The 19,016-nt window shown below is 48.8% G+C and overlaps 8 protein-coding genes and 1 non-coding gene across 9 annotated transcripts; 4 read left to right on the forward strand and 5 right to left on the reverse strand.

Annotated features, from left to right (window-relative positions):
• Positions 1–379: 379 nt before the first annotated feature.
• Positions 380–1,000, reverse strand: FOBCDRAFT_202243 (uncharacterized protein; the record flags this gene model as incomplete). Its single annotated transcript, XM_031185199.3, has 2 exons — positions 380–409; positions 701–1,000. 2 exons carry the CDS (start codon positions 998–1,000, stop codon positions 380–382), a joined length of 330 nt encoding a protein of 109 aa, XP_031040841.3.
• Positions 1,001–1,613: 613 nt separating this feature from the next.
• Positions 1,614–1,687, forward strand: FOBCDRAFT_t126. Its single transcript has one exon. It is a non-coding gene; the product is annotated as a tRNA-Val (tRNA).
• A 216-nt stretch (positions 1,688–1,903) lies between these two features.
• FOBCDRAFT_274717 (uncharacterized protein) lies at positions 1,904–2,988 on the reverse strand (the record flags this gene model as incomplete). The annotated part of the gene is made up of 2 exons (XM_059611492.1): positions 1,904–2,682; positions 2,733–2,988. The coding sequence occupies 2 exons, from the start codon at positions 2,986–2,988 to the stop codon at positions 1,904–1,906; spliced, it is 1,035 nt and encodes a 344-aa protein (XP_059464999.1).
• Positions 2,989–4,331: 1,343 nt separating this feature from the next.
• Positions 4,332–5,959, reverse strand: FOBCDRAFT_38747 (chaperonin 10-like protein). The gene is made up of 4 exons (XM_031185201.3): positions 5,751–5,959; positions 5,255–5,698; positions 4,732–5,210; positions 4,332–4,677 (listed from the first exon to the last, which is right to left on the reverse strand). Exons 1-4 carry the CDS (start codon positions 5,908–5,910, stop codon positions 4,399–4,401), a joined length of 1,362 nt encoding a protein of 453 aa, XP_031040843.3. The 5' UTR covers positions 5,911–5,959; the 3' UTR covers positions 4,332–4,398.
• A 329-nt stretch (positions 5,960–6,288) lies between these two features.
• Positions 6,289–7,963, reverse strand: FOBCDRAFT_202246 (uncharacterized protein; the record flags this gene model as incomplete). The annotated part of the gene is made up of 2 exons (XM_059609026.1): positions 6,289–7,691; positions 7,744–7,963. The coding sequence occupies 2 exons, from the start codon at positions 7,961–7,963 to the stop codon at positions 6,289–6,291; spliced, it is 1,623 nt and encodes a 540-aa protein (XP_059467256.1).
• A 1,200-nt stretch (positions 7,964–9,163) lies between these two features.
• On the forward strand, positions 9,164–11,893 carry FOBCDRAFT_293906 (uncharacterized protein). Its single transcript, XM_031185203.3, has 2 exons — positions 9,164–9,560; positions 9,718–11,893. The coding sequence occupies exons 1-2, from the start codon at positions 9,414–9,416 to the stop codon at positions 11,695–11,697; spliced, it is 2,127 nt and encodes a 708-aa protein (XP_031040845.2). The 5' UTR covers positions 9,164–9,413; the 3' UTR covers positions 11,698–11,893.
• Position 11,894: 1 nt separating this feature from the next.
• FOBCDRAFT_183920 (uncharacterized protein) lies at positions 11,895–14,217 on the reverse strand. The gene is made up of 2 exons (XM_031185204.3): positions 13,904–14,217; positions 11,895–13,856 (listed from the first exon to the last, which is right to left on the reverse strand). The coding sequence occupies exons 1-2, from the start codon at positions 13,962–13,964 to the stop codon at positions 11,911–11,913; spliced, it is 2,007 nt and encodes a 668-aa protein (XP_031040846.2). The 5' UTR covers positions 13,965–14,217; the 3' UTR covers positions 11,895–11,910.
• A 1,089-nt stretch (positions 14,218–15,306) lies between these two features.
• FOBCDRAFT_261370 (uncharacterized protein) lies at positions 15,307–17,208 on the forward strand (the record flags this gene model as incomplete). Its single annotated transcript, XM_059611276.1, has 4 exons — positions 15,307–15,464; positions 15,579–15,904; positions 16,167–16,784; positions 16,833–17,208. The coding sequence occupies 3 exons, from the start codon at positions 15,307–15,309 to the stop codon at positions 16,772–16,774; spliced, it is 1,092 nt and encodes a 363-aa protein (XP_059467257.1). The 3' UTR covers positions 16,775–16,784; positions 16,833–17,208.
• Positions 16,658–17,944, forward strand: FOBCDRAFT_261371 (uncharacterized protein; the record flags this gene model as incomplete). Its single annotated transcript, XM_059611277.1, has 2 exons — positions 16,658–16,784; positions 16,833–17,944. The coding sequence occupies exon 2, from the start codon at positions 17,096–17,098 to the stop codon at positions 17,942–17,944; it is 849 nt and encodes a 282-aa protein (XP_059465000.1). The 5' UTR covers positions 16,658–16,784; positions 16,833–17,095.
• Positions 17,945–19,016: the final 1,072 nt, after the last annotated feature.

Raw genomic sequence — 19,016 nt, forward strand, 5'->3', positions numbered from 1 at the left:
TATATAATTGAAGATTATAGAATATGATTGGGTTGAGTTCAGGTTGACAGAAATGACATGCGATTGGAGAAGTTTATTGCCAGCCAATCACATAAATATCTCCCTTGTGTAACCGCACAGGTCAGCCAATGTCCGCACGAAATCGACCGTTATGGCAGCCTCGGCTATTTATTTCATAATTTTCTTTATTTATTTTTTGAGTTTATAGGGTAAAGAAACAAAACTGTCCAGCCTTACACATGACTTAACTGCCTCGAGATAGACTGGAGCCATAGAAAAAGGGAGTTTGTTAAGCGAGTCCAGCCGAAACTAGGCATCTTCGCGAACGTTATTGTGCTTCTGATGTCTTTTTTTGCCTTGAACCCCTATTTTCAGACCGTCATGCCGTGGGCTCGTAAGGTGGTAGATTCTGTTCATCCGTTTTAGGGCTGAAGGGCACAAATAAAATGTTGGCCTCTCTTCTTGGCGAGTCTTAAATTGACATTTCGAGGCATTCCTCCCCGGGCCTTTCAAAAAAAAAAAAAAAAAAAAAAAAAAAAAAAAAAAAAAGGAGATTAAAAGTGAATAGGTGTCGAGGTCGTGAAGTTGGTGATAGCCCGAAATACTTCAGGCTCATGTGAGAGTACGTCGTGTTGCCTTAATTGCCACTCCTCAAGCCGGCCGATTCCTTTGAATCACCTAAAGCCACCAAAATGCTCACCAGAGCCAAGAGGGACGAGGCAATCATGAAAGTGTGGCCAGCACTGTCTTGTGTCAAAGATACCAGAACCAGAAAGGATAAGACAATCATGAAAGCGATGCCAGCATCACCTACTTTCAATGATACGTCTATTGTCTCAGTGGTCCAGGCGGCCTTCAGGTGAAAAATAGCCGTTTCAGTTGATTTGTCTGTTTTGGTTTCGCCAGAAGAATTTTGCACAGGCTTCTCAACATCATGGACGTTGGGTGGAGGTGGTGCATCACCTTCAGTTAAAGGAGTGTTGTTGGAGACAATAGCCATTGTTGCGTTCGTGAGAAGGTGATTAAGTATTGGGGTGGGTGATAAAAGAGAGGAAGCTTGTAGGAGTAAGGAAGAGGGATGTAGGAGTATTTATAGGCCTTTTCCTGAGAAAGCTTATCCAAGGTCTGGGAGATGCCACATAAGCAGAATACAGAATTTTGTCTTTCAGATGCTGTTCGTATTAACCTTTCTCTAAAGCACAAATAGCGAGCCTTTGTCATGAACCCTAAGTGACTCCATAGGCACAGGTGACTCCAAGAAAAGGCTTCATAGGTAATAAGTTTCCTAATTCTAAGAATAGGCCTTCTATGAAAACTAAGGAGTAGATGTGCCATTTGCAGTTGAGACTTGTGGCTGAAAGCTTATAATCACTACACAGAACTCATAGAACTTGGGAGTATTATTACTAATGAAAGTACTCTGGTATAACACAAGGAGAACGCTTCCAGTGCATTTAATGGAATCCTCATCGTTGGCGCACTCCCCTATGCAACATAACAAGACCGTGGTACTGAAACGATTATTTGGTGAAGAGGGGACGGGTTGATTGAGACTATATGCAGAAATGATTTCTCAATTTGGCATCCAATAGGAAGCCATTCCTTGAAACAGTGGTTTCGTGGTCTAGTTGGTTATGGCATCTCGCTCACACCGAGAAGGTCCCCGGTTCGAGCCCGGGCGGAACCATTCTTTTGCTCTTTTTGACAGCTTTTGGCGACCATGTATTATTGTCTTGCGTTCGGGGATGCTGATGTGGCCTATTAGACAATATATAATAAGTGTTCTGGTGTTTAATTACTTGTAGAAGGTATTTCATAACTTCAACACGTAAGTGTGAAAGCAATTGACAAGCGAATAATTGCCAAAGATCTATCTCCTCTACTTTTATCCTTTATTCAAAGCTTAAAACAAATAAACATCCTGTTCATCCCATTGAAACTCGGGTGCAAACTCATTGGCATACCTCCCCGCAACCTCCAACTCGTTTGTAAGACACCGATCAAACACAATATCATGAGTTTTCATTGCTGTTTTCCAAGCTACCAACGCCTCGTGACTGAGTATAGGAACATCCGTCTTCCCAAGCACCATCAGGCCCGTTGCCGTGCTGAAGCTAAACCCCGCACGCGATATATCCTCTTCAAAATCAGTAGGATCGAAAACATGTCGAACCGAGAGTTTTCTTATCTTGGGCATGTGGCAAACAGCTTGTGCCGCTGCCAAAAGAAAACGATCCATGATTCCCTCTTTCATGCGAGATTTGAAACTGTTTTCTATCTCGCAGCCTGGGGGGCAGTAATGTCCGTCAGCCATCCCTTCACGAACCTCTTGTCGTTGATACTCTTCTTCTTCTGCTGATAAAGGATTTTCGCCTGTGGCTACCCATTCACCAGAAGGAAGAACGTCACAAAGTGCGAATGTGAAACTCTCGAGGGTCGGCCCGCAAGAGGTTTCTGTCGAAGGCTGGAATATGGCGCTGTCGACGCTTGCAAGAAGGGTGATCTCTCGAATACCGTGTCTCTGGGCAAGTCGTCGTACTGCTTCAGAGAGAACCTCTCTATTTGACTCAACGGGGATGATGCTTGGAGGATTATAAGTCTGGTCTAGAATCCTCTCCCGCTGGTAGTCAACAAGCAACGTTTGCACAGACATGGGTATCAAGTCCAAACTTCGCGCAAGGCCTATAATACTGTTAGCTTGAACTAGTCCCAACGATAAAGAGCAGCCTTACTGTTTCTCATCACAGCTTCCCCGTAGACATAATCCCGTAAGCTCTCTATTGCCCTCACCCCAAACTTCTCCAACCGTGGCATCTTACTTGCAAGTCGACATATATCCCCAGGCGTAAACGTAGGTGTATCAGTGGACCCGCATGCTCTCAAGACTGATATCATAGGGAGTTCTGGGAAATCCTTCCACGTGTCATAAAGCTCCATGTACTGCATTCCTTTTTGCGTGAACGTTACGCGAAATTCGCTACAGGACATCTCAAAGATCATCTCCACGTAGGGCTTCTCTCCACGTGGGAGATCTTTAAGAATCCCAAAAACCCTCCCTACGAAGTCATTGAATTCGCGTTCATCGTTCGGATGATGTTGACGAAAGTCGCAGTCTCCAGGGCCTTACGTGAATCGCTTTGGTCGTTTACATATGTGGCTGGCAAGAACGCACTTCACCGTGACCTTTCGAACGTACGAGAGTCTTTGTGGTGTCAGGCATGTGGCATACTTGTATTCCAGGACCTTTTCTATTCTCAAGTGCAGGTCTTTGAATAGAAATGGTTCAATGAGCTGTTGCCAGCGCCGTGATACTGTTGCAAGGGCGCTGAGCCTTAGTGTTTTTTTCCATCGTAGTCCGCATATTATGCCTTGATGATATGACTTTGGGAGATTCCGGATGATCTTTCTCAAGATCTCTGTTGGTAGACGCTCGGTAGGATCCATGCGGGGTAATAGGGATAAATGAAGGGTGAAGTTGTTGGTTGCTGGTCGTCGCAGGTTGAAAGTATAAGAGAAGAACGACACGTGATGTGATGTTGGTCGCCGAGTAAGCAGGGATAGAGCAAACTTGTAAGAGGTCAATTAGTTATCTGCCAATAGATTTGCTTTTTATATTTGAGGAGGCCGCTTGCCTTTTCCATGAGGCCCCAACGCTTGGATTGGCACATTCATATGAGGCGGCTTGTTTCGGTTGGTGCGCCAAGCTCTGTCTGTAGCCGTCTCAATGACCCTGAGACGTGCTTAGTGAGAAAGACTGTGAATTGAGCTGCTCTGATCCAGTTCAGTGGCCTAATAAGTGATGTTTATTTGATCTGGTAATTCCCTACAAACGGTTGTCCTGTCTAGGTAGCTGTTGTGGAAAAGGAGGTGTTCAATTACGACCAGGATCAAAGTGGTGGCACAGCATGGCATTCACACTATCAGTATTTTGCACATCATACCGTTTAATTTCTCGCGGTCTAAGCAATCAAAAAATCCCTATACAGGGAACCGTAATTGTGAAGTCGAACAAGTACCCGCCCAAAAGTTGAAGGCCGTCGGACGCACAACGGAACGTATAACGTATGTGCCCGATAAGCTCCAGCGCAGTTGGCAGTCTTCTGTGGCTATTGCATGGTAACCGTAAGAGCTAGTGGAATGTAAAACTTCCATTGGGCCAAGAACAGTGTGGCTTCTGTTGTCGCGAGCTTCCATAGACTGACGGGCGATTACAATAACTTGAGTGGAGCAATCATCCATGGTGCCTCGAAGCCTCGACAATCTCATCTTGTCACCTCAGTTGAGTCCGTGCTGGACGTGTCTCACCACGGGACAAAACACCACGAGCATAATTGACCAAAAATAGCATTCTCATTTACTCAATTCATAACTCATCACTACCCTCATCCGTCCATATCATTAATAAGTCGTAAGGCTAGGCGTGCTAGGATCCTGAGGAAACGAAAACTTGGTCTCCACAAAGATCTTCTGCATCCCATCCTCCCTCTTCTCAAACTTGTAATACACCTTATCCAAATCCTCGAGTCTGACACGGTGCGACAGCATCTGACCGGGATCAAGCTCGCCCTTCTGGATCATCTCAAGAAGCTCATGCCAGTATTTGTGAACGGGCGCTTGGCCGTTGCCGATGAGACGAATGCCTCGCTCCATGAGTGAGCCGATATTGAAGTGGTTGGTCTAGTCATGTCAGTTGCGTGTATAGAGAGTGGTTGGCATTGGGGAGGGACTCACGTAGCCAACGTAAACACCAGTAACGCCACATCGTCCAAAGTTTCGCACGCCCTCAATCATCTCATTAATAATCTCACTCGTATCCGTCTCAATCCCAACAGCCATCTCGAGCCAGTGCATCCAGCCCTTGGCATACTCACCAGCCGCGCACTCAATCGCGCAATCAGGACCACGGTTACCAGTGAGTTCCTTGAGACGACTGACGACGGTAGGCTTGTTGGTTACGCCGTGCGACAAGTGCTTGTAGTCCACCAGCTCGAGCTTGTCCTTGTGCTCAGCGGGCCAGTGGTCTCGAATAAACGACAACCGTGGCTCAGTGTCGACAAAGATGATTTGGCTTGCGCCCTCTTTGATGGCGAAGACACCTGCCATTTGACCAATTGGACCAGCACCGAAGATGGCGACCGAGTCGTCGGGATAAACAGCTGTGTCCTTGACGGCGTTGTAGGATGTAGCCAGTACATCAGACAAGTACAGCGCTGAACATGTCAGCATAGCTCACTCAACAGAGACGAATACTCACCCTTCTCATCGGGAACATCATCAGGAATCTCCAAAAGATTCACATCCCCCAGTGGAACACGCACATACTCCGCCTGACCTCCCGCAAAACCACCCGTGAAATGCGAATACCCAAACATACCCGCCGTGCGACCACCATACATGGCCCTCTCGGTGGTATTCGAGTTAGTCTTCTCACACTGCGACGAGAGTTTCTGCTTGCAGAAGAAACAATCACCGCACGCGATCTGGAAAGATGCGACGTAGCGCTTTCCAACGTCAATGCCCTTGACGGCTGAACCGACCTGGTCAACGACACCGCAGAACTCATGGCCTAGAATATCGCCTTCGCTGAGCTGGACGACTGTGCCATGCAGGAGATGCAGGTCTGAGCCGCAGACGGTGCTGCCTGTTACTTTGAGGATCACATCGCGGTCTTCAATGATCTTGGGCTTGGGGGCGTCGACTGTTTGTGTCAGTGGTGAATGTGTAAGTGTCAGTGATGGAGTGAGACATACCCATCTGGACTTTGTTCTTGCTAATCCATGCGAGAGCCTTCATAGTCTCACCAGACTCTCCGGCGCCTGGTTCACGGTATGAAGTCACATCTTGGGCTGTGACGGCATTGTCGCCGTGCCCAATGACCTTTTCGGCCTGGTAAGCTGCTTGAGTAGCCATTTTACTAGAGTTCTAACGCGATGTACTGTTGACTGGAAGAACCTTGATGGCAAGGCAAAAGGCGGTATTTATTAACACGTATTTATTTATCATGACTTCATATAACAATCTTCTACCCGTCATATGTAGTATCGTCACCATGACTGTGTGTTGTTGTGGAGTTGATGTCATCATGACGATCCCTGCTCCGTACGTCATTGACTTCTCGAACCCGGGGATTATCTTCCACCGTGAGATGTAAGTGGACGCTCGGAAGTATCTGCTCGACTAAGCTTCATTACCGATGAAATAATTTCCTATTCTGTACCTGTCATCTCGATCTAAGCTCATAGCCTCATCATAGTTCGGCCGGTCGCATCGCTTCGGTCGCGCCAAGCTTTACACTACACTGATCCCCTCTTGGAGCTCCGTCTTGGTGGGCATCTTGTTAACCCGCATTAATTCTGCACTCTGGGCCATAGCTGGGTCTCTTCCCATGCTGGCCATGGCGACGACCGTTTCGCCCTTGCAGTAGTAGGCCACAAACTTATTCTCGGCCGGACTACCCTCGAGGACAAGATCGTCCCAGCCAGAGGCCATTGTGTTGCCGCAGTACCGTAGTTGAGCTCCCAGGGCAGACCAGAAAATGGGAATAAAGTGCTCAGTCTTGCCGCCTGGGTTGACAATGTGGTTCGCAGCGATGCGGCCCGCCTTTTGAGCAACGTTCCAGTGCTCAATTCGCACGTGCTTGCCTTCGCCTCCGGGGCCGTGGTAGGGGAACGTAGCGATGTCGCCGATGGCATAAACATCCTTCAGACCTGGAACAGAGTAGTCGTCGTTTGTCTTGATAGACCCGTCGTCCTCCAGTTTGATGCCGCTGTTGTTCTTGAGGAACTGGGTAGCAGGTGCGACACCGACGCCAAGAACAACGAGATCCGCCTCCAGCTTGGTACCATCCTTGAGAGATACGGAGCCAACCTTGGACTCGTCAGACGCAGAGGGCTCGGCCTTGTCGACACTTGCGCCCATGTAAAACTTGACACCTTTACCTTCAAGCGCCTTCTGGAGGCCTGAACCAACCTTTTCGCCGAGGACGCGCTCAAGAGGAACATTCTCCATACCAATGACGGTCACATCGTTATCGCCGGCTGTCGCGACCGCCAATTCAATTCCGATGAATGAAGATCCGACAACAACAATCTTCTTGCCCTTCTCGCCAATCTGGTCAACAATCTTTTTCGTGTCGTGAACATTTCGGAAAGTGAAAATGTTGCCGAGGTTTTTGAATCCCTCGAGCGGCAGTCGTCTGGGAGTTCCACCAGTAGCAAGGACCAGCTTGGTGTAGTCAATCTTCTCGCCTTCGCTGGTGGTAACGAAACGACCCGAGAAGTCAACATTGTTGACCTCGCCCTGGACAAACTTGATAGAGCCACCTTCGTAGAAATCCTTGTTTCGCCATTGCAGCTTGCTGAGGTCGGTCATGAGGGCCTTGCTCAACTTTGTTCGATCGATGGGGTAATAGCCCTCGTTGGAGATGACGGTGATGCCACCCTTGTAGCCATTCTCGCGGAGGCTCTCGACGACACCCAGTGTCCCTGAACCACCACCGACAACAACGACGTGGTCGTCCTGAACACTTCCAAATTCGGCGCACTTGACCTTGGGCTGTCGCTTGGATGACTTGATGGCGCTCTCCTCTCCGGTGAGATACACGGCACCGTCTCGTTCGGCGACTTGGAAGACGGGGAGATGATCGAGGGCGGGGGCATCTTCAATATCGCCGGTCTTTGCGTTGAAGCAAGCTACGATTAATTAGTACAAGCATAAATGGGTGAGGACTGCATTTGGGCATACCTCCGTGCCATGGGCATGTGATGCGACCATCGCTAGTCAAAACACCTTTTGCGAGAGGTGCACCATAATGAGTGCACTTAGAACCTAGAGCTTGAGTCTTTCCTCCAGTGTTGACGAGTAGAACCTTGCCATTCTCGATACCCTCAACTTCAACCTCCTGCTTGGAGCCTGGAGAGAGGTCGAGCGACGAAACGCCCTTGAGCTTGTACTCTTGCGCCATTGGTCTGTATGTGGAGAAAGGCCTTGCTAGAGAAAATAATCGAGGTGTTTGTATCCGAGCTGAGCGAAAGCTTTGAAGTAATCTAGGATGTGGACGCATCAAGACGTCTTATTAAAGAAGAGAGAGAGAGAGCTGTGGAATGGTAGGTAGCAGTGGGAGACCGAAATTGGGGGAAACGAAGAAACGTGGACATGGCGCCATCAATTCGACGGCAGCTGCAAAGCAGTGCAAGTGCAACGCAAAGGTTCCTCCCTAACAAAACGCAAGCATCACCACTGGAAGCTCCGTATCATCCATGCCCACGATGATGTGGGGGATGACAATGGGAGTGATTTGACTGGTCGAAGCTTTACGGGCGAGGTTGTGGATGACGACATGCCGACGTTGTAAGCCGTTCTCTTGTTAAGGCTGCACCACAATCCAACCGTTTCCGATGTATTTGTATCTGTAAGCAATGCCCCGCATAGAGTATGATGCCACTATTAACTGCCGGCTTACGAGGCATTGAACGAATGCAGGCGGTGTAAAAGCATGAATGCGAAAAATGATAGGGTAATGATGGTTTAGAGGGCATTAGAGTTCATGTCAAATCAGATAGACTACCCTGGACCATGTCAGCTGACTCATCACGTGCCTTATCTTCTTATCTCAGAGCGCTAAACCTGCGTCATAGCGAATTCAGCAAGGTGTGACAACCTTGAACTCCACATCCAATCACACGCGAAAAGGAAATGAGGGAATCGCGAGCGCTCAACACGTCTTCCCTGCGACTTCATCGCGCTAACCGAGTCCAGAGTCTCCGCCCCTGATGAATGCCTAAAGAGATCCCCTGTACGAACTGTTCGCAGCCTATTACCCTGGCCGTCTCTGCATCACATGGCTTGTGCAAGTGGCTGAGGTTGGTCTCTTTTGAGGCCTCATCTGCCTTGTTTATTCTCTCAATGCAAACACACCTACGAATACAAACAAGTCGTCACTGTCATATTTATCTGCATCACTTTCTTTGTTTACTCTAAAACTTCAACTGTCGGCGATCTCGCTAAGTCAGGAACAGAACTCCACTCCTACCCAACTTAGACTCGCGCGGGAGCCCACATACCAATTACAACGTCAGCCAATTATACACAACAAAGACCCTCTTTGTTTGGCTCAACAGTAAACACCAGCCGTTCCCATCAAAACGACTCGAATCCGACGAGACGGCCATCGTCCTCTTGCCTCGCCTCGACTCTGGCTTGTCACGAGTCTAATACCGGCTGCCGACGAACCATGTTCTAATCCTCACCCTTCGATTCATTCCTTATCTCCTCCGAGCTATAGTATTATCATGTTGCCGACCGATCCCTTATCTTCCGCCGCCTTCATTACCTTTCGCGAATCCTTCATCCTATCATCCGTACAGTAATCAAAGCTTCAAGGCCTCTCCATCTCCGATTTCGCTCCGCCCATCATGGAGAGGCCGGATTTTGGGCCGGAGCCGCATATCTCTGAGATGACTTGCTGCTGTGGACGAATCGACTGCGCTCTCCTCAAGAAAAATTGCTCCATTCTAGAGACAGTCGAAAAAGATGTCCATACCGCGGCACAACTTGGTCAGGTTAGTCAGGTACCAATCCTCAATTTTGGGGCATTCCTCTGCTTTTATACGGCTGTCACTTCTTCCACCGCCTAAACACCCGCGTGTCCCGCATGCCAGTCCCCGCTAGACACGTCAATGCCCCATCAGACTGCTGACTTGTCTGTCTCCCTTGTAGGCTCTACTTGCTAGACATGAAGCATATATGGCCGACGCGGAGAGAGATCGTCTTGATCTTTCCTCCAGGATAGAGCGTCTGGAAATGGCCAAGCAGGAATTAGAGGCTGAGAATGCCCTGAAAATTGAGGAGAATCGTAATCTCCTCGACCAGCTTGAACTGCTCAACAGCACCGTCTCCGAATCCGATACAAAGATCAAAGCACTCGAAGCAAGTCTGCTGTCGTCTCAACAAGCCGTCCGAAGACTCGAGTCTGCTGCCCTGCGAGCCGAAGATGCCGAGAGGCATATTTCCCTCTTGGAACTCGAACAGGATGATCTCTATCACGAATTGAGGTCGACGAAAGAAGATGCTCGAACACATGCACAGCGTTGCAAGGAGGCGCAACGCGGTATCATGGATATGCAGGATCAGTTGGAGAGGATGGAAGAGGAAGCTCGAGAGGAGCGTCAAAGACATGCCGAGGTTATTGGGCGAATGGAGCGTCAACGTCAAGTTGAGAAGCAGCTCAATACAGCCGCCGGTCGTCTAAAAGGTGCAGCTGCATCCAAGACACTGCAAGAACCGAAGCCAGGGAATCCCGTCGTCAATCATTTTGTTCGGGATCTTCTCCAAGACAATGCCAATCTACAACTTGGCATGGCTGAGCTACGAGAGATGCTTCTCAATTCGAACGATGAGATTCAGTCTCTGCGAGAACAGCTTGTCACCCACCAACCTATTGCCGATAGTAGCACGACTCTCAAAGACGAACTCGAGGCTTATGAGCCGCCGACGACTCCTCGAATATCGCAAGAGCTTCACATCCACCACCACTATCACGTTACAGCCAAGGCCGATAAACACAAAATGAGGCGGAAGCGCGCGAGCTTGAACTCTAGTATCTTTTCAGCTTCGACAAGTTCTGGCACATCCACCCCGAGATCTTCTGCTCGCTGGAGTTTGGGACCTGCCCTGCCTGCCCTCGCTTCCATCAACACCAAAGAACCCAACTCTGTCATCTCAATGCCCAAACAGAGATGGTCCATGCTCTCAGAGCAACCCTCTGAAATCGCGTCGTCCGTTCCAAGTTCACCACGATCGAATCTGCGAAACTCGATGTTTGACTCGAATTTTGGCGATAGCGATTATCCAATGTCACCAGCCACAAGCTTTGACCCCATGTCACCCACCTGGCGGACGCACCGTAAAGGCCCGTCTGACATTTCGGCTTTCAGCCTTCAAGCACCTTCCCTCCAGCTTGATCCAGGTACGCCGCCTCAAAATTCACGTCAATTCAACGATGATGTGATACATGAGGAGGACGAAAATGAGGGTGAGGAGGTCATGTCTCGAATTGAGACACCCGATCTTGGCAACACCCCATCAATCGACGAGAGCTCAATCGTTGAGAGCTCTGAAGACAACCGAGACGACTACATGCCGCGTCCAAGGATTCATCGAGCTATTTCTCATGAATCCATCATGTCTCTTACAGGCGGGCTTGACATTCACACCCTCAAGGCTCGACCTAGCCAGCTCACCCTTCGACCACTTGGTGGCGCTGAGGCTGTCGTTACGGGCGTTACAGCGCAGCCCACACTTTACAGAGGTGCAGCTAAGCGAAGCACCGCTGCCCTCCGAGACACTTTCGCTGGTCTTCCTGCAAGTAGAACTGTGTCCAACCCACTTAACAGGCCTGGGTCAAACAGATCTGCGTCGCCAGCTCCTTCGGATACCCCCCAAGGGAGTCCCGCAGGAGGAATAGGAAAATGGGTTGGCTGGAGACCTTGGGCTTCAGGCAATAGTGAAAACGCCCCTCCAAAACCTGCGGAGAAGGAAAGGGACAGGCATATTAATCGGACGCCGGGGATCAACCAGCCCGGTTCTATTCCTGGCTTTCATCAATATTGGGCTGCTCAGAAGCGAAAGGGCGCGCCAGCTCAGGTCACTACTGTTGATGTTGACCGTGAGGCCCTGGTAGAAGGCTTACAGGACTGAATACTACCTATGCGCTCAAACGTACATTGCACCTAATTCACCACTGGATACTGGAGTTGATCTCATTTGTGGCGTTTGTTGAGGAGGTTACCTGATGGAGATACCCTGGCTAGACAAGCCTAGTCCCTTTGTTTTACACGTTGGTATGCATTCGTTTGGTGTTTTATTGGTTCATCTTGGGTATAAATATCGTAATCATACATATCTTTATCCTCATGCTATACTGCTGTTGAGCATAGTCCAGTACGTAGTGTCTACACCTTGCAGTGCCCAATCTTCTGGGTCGGCTGTGAAGCAGGGCCAGTTGGAGTCCAACACATCAGGCGTGAAGGCGCACGTTGTGGATAAGTCGCAATTTTCGGAGCCAAGGTTTGGCGAGTTGAAGGACAGCGGGAACTGTGACATGTCGACGTTGCCACTGGGCGTGGTGCTGTTGGACGCTATCATGCTCGCTGTGGAGGCTGGCGGCGTCGGACCGGGGTTGATGTTCACCGTACCCAGGAACGGGACGTTGAGATGGACGTTTTCTCCGCTTGTGCCTGATTGTCTCTGCACGATGGGCAAAAGCTGCCGAATTGTTTCCGCCGCTTCAATGCAGAGCCGGTCGTTGTTCAGCGCTCCCATTTCTTGCATCCTTTCTTGTGTCTTTTCGGCGAGGTCTCTGTCGTGCTCTTTTTCTGTCTCGTAGCCTGGCCAGCGCCAGCCGAGATAGCCTAGCAAGAGTGTCATGGCTGCTACGAGGGCGGAGTAGTCGACGTGACGGCCTGATACAGATGTTGTAAAGCAATTGCGGTATTCGATGAATCGGGCGAGCACGTCGCGGCTTGCTTGCATGCATGTTGCGCGGTTGTATTCGTATCGTCTTTGGCCGCGATCGCGAAGAAGATAGGGAAGATGGAGAAGAATGAGAAGCGAGAAGTGTCGGATTTGGAGCTTTATAACGCTCATTCCATCGCCCGATGCGTCGGCTGTACCGCAGCATATGGCCATGTCGGGTAATTTCCACCACAGACCATCATCCATCATCTTGTAAGCTTTCTCAAGCTCCATGTCGATGGATTGCGTGAGAACATATGCCTCACTTCCCTTGAGCTCATTCCTATCCGCGATCTTGCCCGCCATCATCGCGTACACCTTGCCAAGCTTGTCGCTCGGTGCATCCGACACGAGAGCATTGTCTTCTGCGAAACTGTTATCGCGCGAGCCAATTGGCAACCCGAGAATGAGAGAGACGTAGCGATCATTGCAGTTGATGCGAAACCAGATGACCGGTGGTGAAGGGCGATGCTTGTTGCTGAATGATGGATCCACGGATTTGATTGACTTTGCGCTCTTACGATCAATGCCCATCAGCTGCGCCATGTTCAGAGCCCGACGACCCGTTAACCACGCTTTTCGCAAATGTCCTGCGTCGCTTTGGTAAAAGCTCTGTAAGATAAGACACTCGAGACCTTCTAAACACCCGACAAAGTCATCGTCGGACGTAACGAGGCGTCCTGTAACAGCAATCCACTCTTCCATCGTTTCGCGCGGCGATTTACTCAAACCGAGAGTACTCCCATCGAAGAATGGGGGCATTTGCTGTAGACAGACAGCGAGCTGCAAGAGACGCTTGGCGAGAATGGCGGGATGGCTTGTAATGGGTGGTATCTGCGCCAGCGACGATAAAGGCTCAGGTTTCCCATCAATCTGATCCTGCTGCGAGTAGAACATGGCCAGAACAAAACGCGCACCAGGACTCTGCTGCGAAATAGCATACAGAATCTGCTGCGACGGGAAAAGCGCGTGTAGCTGCGCAGAAACATGCGTCGCCTTTGCAGAGCGGCTTGGGAACTTGTGCGTCACGATCGCAGCATCAGGCTGGTCGAGGATCTGTTGCGCATTATCCACGACAGACGACTCAAACACATCAGCCGTATGCTGCGTGAACCTCTCGAGCGCAGGGTCTTCTGATTCAGGCGATGGCAGCGGCTTTTCGACTAGCTTCTCCATCAGCTCCTCCAGCCGGCCGAGGCGCTGGGCAAGACGCTTGTCTTGGGGAGCGGAGGGCGGCGTGGGGACATATTCTTGTGATATACAGCTTGTTTCGCGCTGTATGCAGCCTATGCAGGTTGGATCGTCTTCTTTTGAGAATTGGCATTTTATTTTACGGCGGCGGCCTGGGCATGTAAGCACCTTATCTTGTATGAGTGGAGGGGAGATTTACATTCCCAGCAGCTTCGTGTTCCTTTTCGAACTTTGCGGCGCTTGGCGGGTGGTTCGGACATGTTTTACAAGAGAATTATTCGGCCGAAGAGGAATGAAATGTTGGAGAGTGTGAATATGAAGGGGTTTGTTGCGTGAGAATGTGAAAGGTGTTGATGGTGTATACGGACGAATGACGGACGAAATGCGGACGAATTGGTGAGGTTTTGTGGGGTGCATCGGGAGGATTAGCCCGGCTTATGGTGTCGGCGTCCGGACGGGGGAAGTGTATTTGTAATGCAGATTGAAGTAGAATAGATAGCGTTATTGATGGTGCTTTTTTGTGATTACTTGGTATGCTTTGATGTCGATCTATTGTTTCATATTGGGAGGGTAGCTGGTGCTGTTCACTGGTGAGAGATACTGGAGATCGCAGCGATGTGGTTCAATCCGAAGGATGAGTACATACTTCTTATGATAGAACGCGATGACAATGTCAAAAAGAGGCATTCACTGTTGCTTCACTCAAGTAATTGCATTGATTTCGCATTCTGTTTATGGGATTATTCGCAGACGGATTTAGTAGTCTCACTCAAGTCTGGTTGAGGAGGCCGCTTGTTGATGCGCAGTATCCTCTCTGAATGGCTTCATTTTACAGTATCGCATCACCACAGCACACACGGTCTCTAAAACAACGACTTACATGTACTCATGCTCATATTGCATGTGCGCCTTGGTTAGTGCCATCGCGAATGTTGCGCAATCGTAAATACTCGGCCATATGTCATGAAGCAAGTCGCGTTAAGTCGCGTTCAACGGGTATTGTAGCATCCATCGCCCACTTAACCCGCACATATCACCGTCGTTCCCAAAGACATGACTTCTTGGTCTAGAGAGGAGCAGTATCAAGATCTAGCGAGAAAATAAGCTTGTAGTTCTCGAATTCACTATATCGTGAAGAGGCTGGGGATTGTGCGGGCGAAGCAAAAAGAGGAGATGGTGGCTTGGGAGAGGAGCACACGCCCCACGCATTAATGACTTTGAATAACCATGGATCTTGTTAAAACCGCAGGAGCCAAATTAGCAGGGCATTTTGACTAAAGGAGCCGCTTTTCCTAAAATGGATAGGTTACCTGATGAATTGGCCCTCTTTTAGAAAATACAGCATAGACAGAACATGATCAATTCAATCACTCAATTCAGGGTTCAACAAGTATGTAGATGCTCAGAGGTTGTTCTGATGCATCAAGCCTAGTTAACAGGGGTGTCTCCACTGTAACGTTTGAACTTGTCCGTTGCTGGGATACGGGTGTATAACCCCACGATTACAGCTACAACAAACTCGTCCATGTCAATCGCGTATCTCTAAAACTTGCAAACTATGCCACGCAACTATTGTTTTGTATTGGGGCGTTGTCTATAGATATGGCTTCTGGCAAAGGCCAACAAATGGGGCCACTAGCCTTAGAAACCGTCCTTCAGGACTGGGTTGTTTCTCACGCCGGTCGACTGTGGCTAACGACGGAAGAATTGACGACCATCATTGACCAGGCAGGCTTTACAAAGCCACAAGTCACTAACTGGTTCGTAGCTCGACGAAAAGCAGCAAGGCTCTCTCTAGAGCGTCTTGTATTGGAGAAGCCCACGGAATTCATATTGACGTACAACATTGAAGAAGCCAGGGTCTAGGATATTAGGCATTTCTTTGCTACCTTCGCTGAAAATGGCTACTTGCCCGAGGCAGGCAAGTCCTTGATAGCTGGATCCACTGGGCTCAGTACTCGATCTATCGTTGATTTGTTCGATAAGCTTCGGCGAGATGCGCGCTTCTCTACCGCAGCTACCACTATTGCTAAGCAAGCATACGAATTACAGCCTTTTGACGTTCCAAACTCGCAACCATCCACTTCGTCAAAAGTTGACACCCGGATCAACAGCAACTGTGCATTCTGCGCGGCCGTTGACACCATCACAATCTCAGGGCAACCAGCGAGGTGTCGATACTCCTTGTCCTACCCCTGCTGTCAGTGCACCATCACCAACTACCATCCCACAAACCCCAACGAAACGGAAGCGCCATGGTGCGATCTTACCAAGTGGGCACATGTTCGCATGGCACCGGGGTCGCCAGGTTAACCTTACCACCGAAGTCGAACCGTTGATGCTAAATCACCCCAGCGTTCAATCCGCTTCATGTCTCAGTTAGGGACAGAGATTAATTGGATTCATTACGCCTCACACTGCCTCTGCAAGCCAAGTTCATCAACAGCTCCAATGTCTTGCAGACAACACCGTACTGTCAGATTTCATCTTCGCCATTGAGAGAATTCCTTTCAAGGAAAATGGACTGGTCAACTTCGAGATTCTCGGGGCAACAGCAATGAAACATTTCCCACCCCAGCCAGCAGGGGAATTCCGCTGTCTATATTGCGACAGGTCGTACAAAGACGCTTATTTACTCTCGGCTCATTTGCTGTCTCATACTGGCCCATTCTTCATTTGTTCTATACCCAACTGTCGAGCGAATGTAGGGGAGATCCGCATGACTCATAGGAACATTCAATACCACATGGAAGAACACATGAAGAGGAAAGATATCGAGAATCGCCTAATATATCCTCCATATAAGCCCGATGCTACTGATCATTGGCAACGGACACCTCAAGAGATTCAGGAGCACATTACTCAGCTAATGACCCAAAGAGCCAAGATCGACACCGCAGAAAGAGACACATTGCCAGGAATGGAAGAAAAAGAGTCCAATAAAAGGACTAACCATTGGTTCAAGTTCATCAAACAGCAGGCTGCGGCCCTAGCCGAGGAAGGAATGGAGAGAGTGATGGCCATCTCGGAAGATACGCAAGCCCAAGTGTTAGCATATAACCTGGACTAGGCAGAGAAAGGTAAGTTCTGTCCATGATAGAAATGAAATTCGTCAACAAACAATACAGGACTGTCATCTGCAGTAGAAGCTGTCTTCAATAACTGGGGCCAGAGATGTCTTGGCCCGCGCCCATCTTTGCGGTGGGTAACAGAACGATGCCCACGGAACTCCCGTTTGGGTGGGACAACAGCAAAAGTCAAGCTGAACCGAACAGGACTGGCAATGGATTTCGATATACGATGCATTTAATGCGCCAAGGAATTCGCGCTATATGAGCTTTTCCAGTCCTATGGGGTTTTATCAGACGATGATGATACTGGAACGATTTGCATGCACGAGGACTGCTCTCATCCGCGGCTGTACCGTGTGCTCTACTGCTCAGTCCACATCCTCTCCCACACAGTATCAGGTTCAACCAAGGCTTGCAAGCCAGAGCATCAAGGCTTCGTCTCGCAACAACTTCAGACACCGGGAAACTGGAAAATAGACAAGTCATCAAATTTCGAGCCTTTCTTAAACCGACAGAAGCTCTCCGCTAAATCCAGGTTCTTTGCCCTAGATATAGAAGGGTATATATCGAGAAAACCCTCGGTTGTCGAGCAAGCTGCTGCTGTCAGTATCGATTCCATTAACGGCGAAGATGGTAAGATCCTCTTCAATGTCAATATTAAAGGCCCTTCGGTTGATCAGGGCAGTAAGCAATACCCAACAGCTGCCAATCAGGATTTTGCGACCAATCTCCTCAAATTTGGGACCCAAGATTACTGGCAATATAACAAGGAGACCTTGTCGGGAGAACGAGTTGACCTTATGCGAGCGGTGGCCATTATCCAAGATAGCGGCATCACATGCCAGGACTATGTTGTTGTCTGGCATAAAAATTACGCTGATGTCAGAGCACTGAGACACCTATTCTCGCGAACCGGTATCCAAGATATTCTTCCTCCTGATGACCATGTCATTCGACTGAATTACCTGTTCCGACACAATCTCAATATTCCAAAAGGGATGATGTGTTCTCTCGAGCTTCTCTTCAGCATCGTCTTTCCATTGCATCCACTGAGGTTCACTCACCATGATGCTTTAATAGACAGCAGGAAAACTGTTCTTATGGCTCTTTTTGCAGAGAAACTTTGCAAAGGGGAGTATACTACAACTATAAGAGGCTTAGGACTTTAATAATTATTTAATGTATTGCGCTGTAAATAGCCAAGCACTCTCTGATTAGTTGATTAAACCCAGCATGTGATTTGTATAGCTTGGTAAGGCCAATCCGACCACTACCGTTAATTAAAGACAATAAGGATCTTTTAACTAAAGCTAAAATACTTAGTATTTAAAAGTCAAAATGCCCATCTAGCAACGCGTAAAGTGAAGCCAAAGGCGTTAAAGCAAGATAACAAAATAAGGCGTTTGTTTTCAACACAACACAATATAAGGCGTCATACACTACGCCAAAAAAACACGATGACCTTAATGTTAAGTCTCAGCAGACCACAGAGCTGCTGCCTTGAACCTTAAGATCCAACTGAACAAGTGGCCTCAATCCACAAGCTGAATGTTAGCGGACCGAGGCTGGCTCGGCGGGTTAGTAATAGATTAGATCAGGTCGCAAAGACAATGCAGTGGGAGAAACACAAGTTGAGGATAAACACAGTTGAACAACACTTGGGATAGTAATAATAAATCAAATACTTTAACTATAACTTAAAAGCCAACTTAATTTTTTATATTTAATAAAGAAAAGCTGGCATGGACTTGCCCACTTGGGCGGCGGTACATGTGACGACCAGCTGATTGCACCGAGGTGAGCTCGGCTGCTTGAGAATGACGTGTGAGAATTGGCTAAAATGAGTCGGCTGAAGCGAGATAACGAAAGTCGTGCTAAGATAAGCGTGGGCAGGTCGATTCGGACTATAGACTTTCCGACAGTCCAAGGTGTTGAATGAGAAATTGACTACCCTATGCCGAGCAGATGACGCGTTTGCCGCCCTCAGTGTTGCTTGACTGAGATTGAATGTCAGTGACAAAGACGATGTGGTAAGATGGGGATAGAGTGGTCTCGCATCCGCCTTAGAGGAGTTTCATGATTGACATTCCAATCGTCCAACCCAGGCAGGGGGACAATGAAAGTTCGAAACAAAGAAGGATGCGGGCAGCCTTCAATCAGCTCAAGGTAGATGACATTTAACATCGCACGCGCCCCACCACCCTTCAGCAGTAGGGCACACAAACTCAAACACCCGTCATG

This window comes from Fusarium oxysporum, chromosome V (assembly GCF_013085055.1).
Source record: "Fusarium oxysporum Fo47 chromosome V, complete sequence".
Classification (NCBI taxonomy): domain Eukaryota; kingdom Fungi; phylum Ascomycota; class Sordariomycetes; order Hypocreales; family Nectriaceae; genus Fusarium; species Fusarium oxysporum.

Coding starts and splice junctions, on each gene's coding strand:
- FOBCDRAFT_183920 (XM_031185204.3), bottom strand. CDS start 13,964: ATGTCCGAACCACCCGCCAAGCGCCGCAAAGTTCGAAAAGGAACACGA. Junction 13,857..13,903: donor AACACGAAGCTGCTGGGAAT/GTAAATCTCCCC, acceptor TTACATGCCCAG/GCCGCCGCCGTAAAATAAAA.
- FOBCDRAFT_38747 (XM_031185201.3), bottom strand. CDS start 5,910: ATGGCTACTCAAGCAGCTTACCAGGCCGAAAAGGTCATTGGGCACGGC. Junction 5,699..5,750: donor CAAGAACAAAGTCCAGATGG/GTATGTCTCACT, acceptor TGACACAAACAG/TCGACGCCCCCAAGCCCAAG. Junction 5,211..5,254: donor TGATGTTCCCGATGAGAAGG/GTGAGTATTCGT, acceptor TGACATGTTCAG/CGCTGTACTTGTCTGATGTA.
- FOBCDRAFT_293906 (XM_031185203.3), top strand. CDS start 9,414: ATGGAGAGGCCGGATTTTGGGCCGGAGCCGCATATCTCTGAGATGACT. Junction 9,561..9,717: donor CCGCGGCACAACTTGGTCAG/GTTAGTCAGGTA, acceptor TCTCCCTTGTAG/GCTCTACTTGCTAGACATGA.